At 42.8% G+C, this 8,965-nt stretch overlaps 1 protein-coding gene across 1 annotated transcript; it reads left to right on the forward strand.

Annotated features, from left to right (window-relative positions):
• The first annotated feature begins 225 nt into the window (after positions 1-225).
• On the forward strand, positions 226-8,655 carry tcea2 (transcription elongation factor A (SII), 2). The gene is made up of 10 exons (XM_062540365.1): positions 226-605; positions 1,662-1,724; positions 1,850-1,955; positions 2,148-2,268; positions 2,831-3,003; positions 3,150-3,206; positions 4,203-4,357; positions 6,379-6,525; positions 7,108-7,179; positions 7,832-8,655. The coding sequence occupies exons 1-10, from the start codon at positions 537-539 to the stop codon at positions 7,838-7,840; spliced, it is 972 nt and encodes a 323-aa protein (XP_062396349.1). The 5' UTR covers positions 226-536; the 3' UTR covers positions 7,841-8,655.
• The last annotated feature ends 310 nt before the right edge of the window (positions 8,656-8,965 follow it).

Genomic DNA, 8,965 nt, shown 5'->3' on the forward strand with positions numbered 1-8,965 from the left:
TGCCAAGTTACAGTAACCTGCTTGCGTTAAGCTTCATTAGGATTTGTGCATTTTCTATTATTTTCTTGTGAGAATGAGAGGGCTGAAGCGGATTATGCCTATTCCAAAATCTTGAAGTATGAAGTAGCCTAGGTTACAGTGCAGTGGTATGACAGCCCTATTACTTTAAGCTGCGTTTTTTGTCAGGCAATATCCAACTACTACAGTTCCGGGTTGATGTAGGCTACAGACCGAAAGTAACTGTACAGAGTGGCGAGTATTTTCTGGAATATTCTAACACATTTATTACCTCTGAAATGATTGCCGCTTCCGTCTCTGTAGTTCCGCCTAGAATTCTTTGCAGCTAGGTGGTTCGTGGCTAGTTCGTGGACTACAAGTCCCAAGCTCTTCTAGACTTGACAGATAAGCGGAGCAAAAATTCCACGCGATTTGGATACTAGAGTAAGCAAGCAAGGGAGGGAGGAAGAAGTCGTGTTTTCTGTCAGAGGTAAAGGTATGACCGACACGCCTGGCGTAATCAACCAAATCTGTGCAAAATGGTGAAGGATCAAGAGGTCGAACGCATTGCGAAGAAACTGGACAAAATGGTGCAGAAGAAAAACACGGTAAGTGGGACTCGCTGGGTGCAGAGTAGAACGCCCTTAGCATCAGAAAACAGGTAGGCTGGACTATTTTGAAGCTTAGTCTACTACGCTACACTTGTTTTGAGGGACATATCTCGAAATCAGTGCATCACCCATCAGTGATGCAAGCCCATCTAGGCTACTTATCTCTGATAGCCAGTTCATATCAGTCAGTTGTGTCCTCGCGGAACCAGTCTTTTAGCATGCCAATTTCAGAGAAGTGGGCTGTAATGTTACCATTTTGTGGAAATGTAACGCCAGCGTTGGATAACTAGGATACACTGTTGCTATTCGCCAGCGGCCATAGCTGCATTCAATCCTGTGTTTTCACCCCCTGAAACGCCAGCATATTTCATAAACGCTTGCCTCGGATGCAGGTCAATAGACTTCATGGATGAGCAACAAAATGTTAACATTTCTTTCAGTTCACGCTTGTTTGCTGCTCTAGCGTTAGTTCGCTTTCGATTTACATAGCCAATTGCAGTAAAGGACGATATGTGCGGGCGGAACATCCGATAGCCTATCTAAATGTGATGTAGGCTTTTGGAAAATTACCATGTGGGAAATATTTCGTGTAAAACTGACAGTATTTTGTTGTTAACGTTGAAGTTTATCGAGGCGTTTTTCCACACTTTGGGCCTAACATAACTCCAGTCCAACTTAGGAACAGACGCTAGGCGCGCATTGGTCAGCTTGTCAAACAAAACGCTGCATTTGTTTTTGTTGTTGATTCACCCCATTCATGTTTCGTGTTTGGGGCAGTTCGTCGTCCCGCTCATGTGTTTTCATTTGCGTGGAGTCGCGTGCACCGGAGCTGATGAGTTGGCAGCTGGTTGTACTCCAAATTTCTCTCCGCTGCTGTTCCGACACAAACAAAATCAGCATACATGCTGAATATAACACTTCAAATATTTCAAAACAGTGCTGCTACTAGAGTTGTAGTCTTAGAGACACATGCCTAATAATGTGTGCAGAATTACCTTCAGGCAGGTGATTTGTTTGCATTTCTACCCAATAACATACGCCTTCCTTTTTCAGGATGGCGCCTTAGATTTGCTTAGAGAGCTGAAGAATATAAAGATGTCGCTGGAGACGCTACAGGTACCTGAGACTGGTGGATTTCTTGCTTGAGGCCTTTAGAATTCCAAACGCTCCTAATGAATCAATTGGCTTTATTAGACTTGAATGAATAATGAATCAACTTTACTTTATTTGTTATTTATTAGTCCACAAGGATCGGCATGTCTGTGAATGCTGTGAGGAAGCAGAGTTCTGATGAGGAGGTGCAGACTTTGGCCAAGTCTCTCATCAAAGCCTGGAAGAAACTTCTGGGTAAGGAGCCATGTTTCACCAGAAAACATTGCAAACTGATAAGTTAAAAACTCATGATGGATGTGGGTTGCATGCTGACACCTATTACTATGGATTGCTTCAATGTGTATTGAGCATGAAAAACGGCCATTTCCTGTGATCTGACAAACGATGAATAAGCGTTCATGGTTGTCCTCTTCGGCTGATTCGCAGATGGTGCCGAGGGAAAGGCGGCGGCGGCAGCGGCAGTGGCAGTGGCAGTGGTGGAGGAGAAGAAGAAAAGTGCCTCGCCTCTTCAGTGCTCATCTAAGGACAGCCCCAGCTCCAGTGACAGGTGTGTGTGTGTTTCTTTTTTTGTGTGTTTTTTGTGTTTTAATTGTCATTCCAATTAAAACAATTAAACTTTTCCAAATGAGAAAATGTGTGCCCTTCGTTCACAGGGGGTATAGTTCAGGTGCTCTCAGGCGCTCTAGAATCTTTGATCGGAATAGCCGATGCTGCTTTGCTTTTGCTTGAGAAATTACAGCAGGCAGTCCAATTGACCACACCACCCCTTTCATTCCAATTCAAATTTCTAATCTGATTGTCAGTTTCTTTCTGATCAAGGTGTTCATATGATATTTTATTATGGTTTAGCCATTATTCGAATTCTAATCACATTAAAAGTGTAATCACACCTACTGTGAAAACCGTCACCTGCTCAGCTCATTTTCATACTCACATACAGGGAGATAAAGACAAAGTCACTGTGTGTGTGTGTGTGTGTGGGTGCGAGAAAGAGAAAGAGAAAATAGACTTTCTAGGAGTCTTTTCAGCATCAACAGAACAAAAAAAAACTAGATAGGCTATTTTACTTGGTGAAAAAGAACATATCTTCACTCCTCTCTGATCTGCAGCAAGAAGTCCGAACCGCCCAAGACCCCCACCAGCCCGTCTACCCCAACCACTCCAACCACCCCGACCACCCCAGTCACCCCAAAGTTCACGTCTTTCCCCCCGGCCCCTGTTACCACTGACAGCGTACGCACCAAGTCCAGGGAGCTCTTGGTGGCAGCTCTGCAACTTGGCGGTAAGATCAAGAGTGGAAAGGGCAGTCCGGATGCGGCTTGGAAGGCCTGACCTGTCCACCTTAGTTTGGGCTCTGGAGCGTTGTGGAATGATTTGTCCGGCTCTGTTTAACTTTGTGTGTGCGTCTTGTCTTCAATCTTCTTTTAGATGACCATAAAACGATTGGAGCTGATTGCGATCATCTGGCAGCCCAGATTGAGGACTATATCCTTTTGTTGTTAAAGTCACAAATAGGGATCTTATAGACCCTTTCAATCATAGAGTATTTATGGTTAAAATGTCCAAAACTAATGCAGATATTTTTAGTTTAACATTTTTGTTTGAGCTTTATGAGCTCAATGCGCTGCACAATTTTGACTTAAAAACATGTTTTGAAAAAAAAAAAAAAATGTTTTTCCCCATGTTGCCATAAGCTTAGTGTTCCTTTCTGTTTGTTTATGCTGTTGATGGGGTCTATATAGAACTGGATATGAGGACCATTTATGACCATGGGCAATGCACTATTATCAGATACACTAAACTGAATGTCCTTAAATGCTGACCTAGCCAAAACAGTTGAAGTTGAAGACTTAACAGAATACAATGGAAACAATGTAATTGGGAGAATCACTTAGACCTAATGCATGTAAATGCACTGCCTTTGTCCATCATAGCTGCGTCTCACCACGCCCTCATGTTGAAATCTGTGTTTTCTGCTCTGAGCAAGTAGGCTGGGTGAACCCTGCCTGAACTTCCGGGGAATTTGAATTTTGCCCGGCAGCTCAGGCTGGAAACCAGCAGATCTATCTCTTCTGTTTACTGCCAGAACCTTTGGCTCCAATCAGAAACGGCCATACTGTAGTCCTGGCATGCTATTGGCCGGTGACTTGACGATAACGAAACTTAATCGACGCGAAGTGCAGTAGAAACAAAGCGCAGCCTCCCCAGACTAATGTTCAATCTTAAAAGATTGAGCTTAGTATGGTGAAAACCAGACTACTGAGCTACATGTAGTGTTTTTGAAGTAAAAAGAGTGGCTAACAAATGGTGTAATTTTGTGCTTCTCTCAAACTGTAATGAGCAGTATGCAATCTCCTGTACCTGGTCAGACAATTAAGCAGAAACATACTGGCCTTAAAAGTGCAAACACAAAATGATGTGTTGTTCACAGGGCATATAGTTTGTGTGGCTTGTTGTAATAGTCCTTGACTGTCGGGCCACCTATCTACCAGGAGTTCAAGGCCACGGACATGAAGTACAAGACCAGGCTGAGGAGCCGCATCTCTAATCTCCGGGACCAGAAGAACCCTGACCTGCGACGCAACGTCCTGTGTGGGAACATCGCACCCGAGCGTATTGCCTCCATGACTGCAGAGGTGGGCTGTGTTTACCATCATATAATGGGGGAGGATCTTATGACCTACTCATACCTTCAGTACAAGGGCTGTCACAATATCAACATTTCAGAATATGATTATCAGACAAAATATATCACGATAATATCACAATACCTTGAAGAAAGCAATCACTGAAAGTGTATATTCATTTTATTCCAAAATGTCTCTCTTCAAAAACATTTCAATACAACTCCCAGTACTATCCAGTTCTAAATTGATACCAATGCCTGAACCAGTATAGCCTGACTCTGCAAAAAATAATGAACCAATCAGGATTGCCTGGCGGGATTTCATAGATGTAACGTATCCCCGAAGCGACTGATTCTGATTCAAACAGCAATGGCGGCACGCAGCGAGGAGTCGTGTGCTGACATTGATTCTGCTATTTCAACTGTTTTGTCGAATCTATCGAATATTCATTATTTAAAAGATGAACAGAGAACGGTTTTGAAGGCATTTATTGGTGGCAAGGATGTGTTCGCTCTTCTTCTGACCGCGTTTGGCAAGAGCTTGAAGTAGCTTAGCACGTCATTCAAGATAACAGACAAGTGGTTTATCCAATCACATACAAGGATTTTTTTTTTACAAGGCCCCGCCTTCTGAAATACATCTCCTATTGAGAAGTCCCAGATCCTTGTGTGGAGCTCAGCGAACTACAAGGATCTGGCGAGAGTCAGGTTAGAACCAGTAGGCCTACTTTTCTTTTTAAAACAAAATGTTTCTTGCTTCTGTGATAGCGCAGTAATATCACTATATAGAGGTGTGTTCTTAAGCCTACTTACTTTCTATAGCAATGCAAATGAAGGATTTGTCAGTAGCTCGGAACACACCAAACAGCACCAACACAAAATAGAGGTTCACATTAAGCCTCCAGTTTTGCATAACGTTTCCAATAGGCCAGTTAACACGTTAGCAAGCTTTTTGTGTAAATGGGACTGTTGATGTTGTTTCAAAGCCTCTTGCTCATGGGTAGGCTAGTTAGTTCACTAGAATTAATTACACTAATAGAATTAGACACAATCTCCTGATACAGCTTTTTGTCGTCGTCCCCCCCATATAGGTTATATATGTTACAGGAGAGGGCATTTTCTAGCTGCGGGGCAGAGCAGTAAAGATTGCCTCTCTATGACTCTGACTGGAGAATTAAGACTATTCTGTCTGTGGCATTCTCCATCATGTCTGACATCTTTACAAGTAACAAAGTCAAAGGATTGGTGTTATTATGACATCAGGCTTGTGTGTGTAACTTTGAAGGGAGCAAGGCAGGAGGAGAGAGAAAAGAGAACCAGCACGATTGCTCTGTTGGTTGAGGCTGTTTTGGTGAAGTAGAGACTATACAATGTAATATTGTGGATGCATTATTTCCACAACATTCATATTGCCATGTTTCAGTCGCAAAACCGGTATATTGTGAGATTCCCCTAATACACATACAGCACAAGAAAAACACTCAACAACACTGAGGATGTGACATTTGGATAGATGTGTTGATAGTCTATCCAGCAGTTTTCAGATTCCAGGCAGGGAACTATGGTGCAGTAGGCATACGTGAAAGTGATGCTGTGACATGCTATGGTACAGTGAGTGCCATGGAGGTAGTAGCGCATGAAGTGGACCGAGCAGAGATAAAACCAGTGTAAGAATAGAATACTGTGCCGGATATAACATAGAAAAGGTAAACCGCAATAGAAACCAACTATCGAAATTCTCAATAATTGATACTCTGTGAGCAAAACGTGAGTTTTAAAATGTTTCTGAAGTACAGTATTCTTTCGTTAGGCTCGACTAAGAGACTAGTCTGGTGCCACAGCATTCATATTGTGTGCAGGTTTTTTTTGTGTGTGCTTGTGTTCATGTCAACATTGACCTACTCTGCAGGAGATGCGTGCAGACTTTTTTATTATGATTATTATTAATGTTCATTTAAGTTTTTGGGGGGTCCAGCACCTGTCTTTAACCTCTGGGATGTGCGTGGCCCTTGCACACCTGTGTCCATGCAGGAGATGGCCAGTGCAGAGCTGAAGGAGATCAGGAAGGCCATGACCAAGGAGTCCATCAGGGAGCACCAGCTCTCCAAAGTGGGCGGCACTGAAACGGACATGTTCATCTGCGGCAAGTGCAGGGGCAAGAACTGCACCTACACCCAGGTACACGCAGCCGCTAACGCCTCCTGTGCCACCTTAGCACACCTTGCCACCACCACAGCCACTCAGCCATGAACTGCTGGCTTCCATTATAATCAAACGAGAGGTAGAACGTCTTACCTGGGCAGTATTGGCTCTCAATAGGGCTGGCGTACTCGACTGTAGAGCAGTCTGTGCAGTGAACTGAAGAAGTGTAATGGAGCCTCTCGCGTTAACGGGGTACTTGAGTGCGCTTCACGAAGCGACTACACAAATCCCCAGTGCATTATGGGAATGGGGTGGTGCTGCCCTGACTTGCCTTTTGGCGTGTTAAAGTGTGCTGCCATAACCAGGATTATTTGAGAAAGTGTGTGTGTGTGTGTGTGTGTGTGTGTGTGTGTGTGTGTGTGTGTAGAATTTGTATAATATGTGTGTTTCTATGAGCATATATAGAATATATATATACTGTATGTTGTCTAGCGTGAAGTGACATGTATGGGTGTGCTTGACCAATGAAGTGTGGTGTAGTGAAAGCTATGGAGCCTCTCCGATATAATCCAATATGACTCCAGCATGTTCACACAAGCCTGTGTGTGTGTTGTTTAGGTGCAGACACGCAGTGCCGATGAACCCATGACCACGTTCGTGCTGTGCAACGAGTGTGGGAACAGGTGGAAGGTGAGTCTCACCCGTCAGGCTACTTACTGTACACACCCCTTTGTATAAGTGATTAGTGATATGTGCAACATTCTAGAATGCAACATCTTGGCTGGTGGCGTCACTTCAGGCAAACATGCCGGGGAAATGCCGGTTTCGAGGTCATGGAAATTCTGTTTTATTGTCAGGGAAAGTCAAGGAAAAGTCAGGGAATTTTAAGTGGGAACCCTGATAAAAAGTCAAAGATTCTTGAATCATAGTCATTCTATAGGAGGTCATGGGAATTGAGGTTCTTAGTCATGGAATATCAGAGGAAATATCAGAGAATTTTACATCTGACTTAGAACCATGCATGGAGTACAGTAACCACTAGATGGCAGTACTTGCTAACAAGCACTACTGCCAAAAGTTCACACAGGCTCAAGTTAAGTGTTGTCTCCGCTCATAGATTTAGTGGCTGATTTGTGTGTGAGTCAGTGTATTACACTGAGAATGCTCTATGTTTGAATTCAAGGATTGACTCAAATGAAGGACGTAGCATCCCAAACAGATGGAGATCACTGTAAAAAAAACAACAAAAAAAAAACGTGCACATACAAGATGGCTGTGTGGAAGAAAGCTTCCCTTATTTATCTGATCCTCTACAATCGTTTTCTCCCCCTTTCCTCTCTAGTTCTGTTGAGTGGATGGACAATATGGATTCTTCAACAAGGAAAAATGGAGAACCGCATATGAAGAAATCATTTTGTTACAATCCTTTTTTAAAGAAAACATACATGCTTTTTTGTCATAACGCTGTAATATATTTCACATGGATGCTGTTCTCTAAATGACAATAGATGTACATTATTTTGTGTATTATTTTTTTTCTATTTCTACCGTAACAATTAATTACTTTTGTTATTTTCTTTGTATTAACCATTGGACAGGTTTTGCCAGCCTTAGATGTTTCGTTTGCTCTTGCCCATAATGATGGCTTGTGCCTTTCTTTTGCCACTTATCCCCCTTCCCTCATTCATGGTGCTCCTAGTTTTACACAACTTTCTGCGGGTTCTAGAGGTGTTGTGTGAAAGTGTTCTTACAGCTTGCATACGTAGATTATGCATACTCCATTTTTTTCTCCGTTTTGTGTTTGATTGCCTGCTCCAAATATGGATGAGGTGGTTTTTTTGACAATGAAGTGTAAAAAATGACAAAATACCAAGAGAGAATGTGTGTTATTTTCAGTGTGTGTGTGTGTGTGTGTGTGTGTGTGTGTGTCAGAGGAAGAGAGAGAATTCCTCCATTTATACTTTGAGAGAAGGGCAACAATATCCTAGTGAACCTTGTGGAGCAAGTTAGTGGAGTTTGATAGATTTCACTTGGGCGCCTGTATTGCTTGCATTAAATGGAGTCTAACTTCTGCTTCCTTGTGTGTATAATGTGAAAACAAGAGAGGAAATTACCTTTTGGTGTTGGATTGACATCACAGACACAACACACACACAACACACAAACACACTTGTTGTTCCATAGGGATTTCTTAAATTCAAACCAATATCTTGTTACTTACAGCTGACAGCGGTAGGTGGCCGCAGTGTCTATGACTGTAATACCAGTATGCAACCACGGGAGGGAGTGTATCCACTCCCAGCTAGTGCCCTATATTGGGCGCTACTCCCAGCTGTCATCACTCAGTACGTTATATTGCATAACAGGAAGAAGAAAACCCAATTCGATTAATGAGAAAAGGACGGTACTATTTAGCAGTGTCTCATAGTTCCGGCAAACATGTTCAATTCAATTTAGTCAGTTACAGAAACAAAAG

This window comes from Sardina pilchardus, chromosome 7 (genome assembly GCF_963854185.1).
Source record: "Sardina pilchardus chromosome 7, fSarPil1.1, whole genome shotgun sequence".
Taxonomy (NCBI): domain Eukaryota; kingdom Metazoa; phylum Chordata; class Actinopteri; order Clupeiformes; family Clupeidae; genus Sardina; species Sardina pilchardus.

Coding starts and splice junctions, on each gene's coding strand:
- tcea2 (XM_062540365.1), top strand. CDS start 537: ATGGTGAAGGATCAAGAGGTCGAACGCATTGCGAAGAAACTGGACAAA. Junction 1,725..1,849: donor TGTCGCTGGAGACGCTACAG/GTACCTGAGACT, acceptor GTTATTTATTAG/TCCACAAGGATCGGCATGTC. Junction 2,269..2,830: donor AGCCCCAGCTCCAGTGACAG/GTGTGTGTGTGT, acceptor TCTGATCTGCAG/CAAGAAGTCCGAACCGCCCA.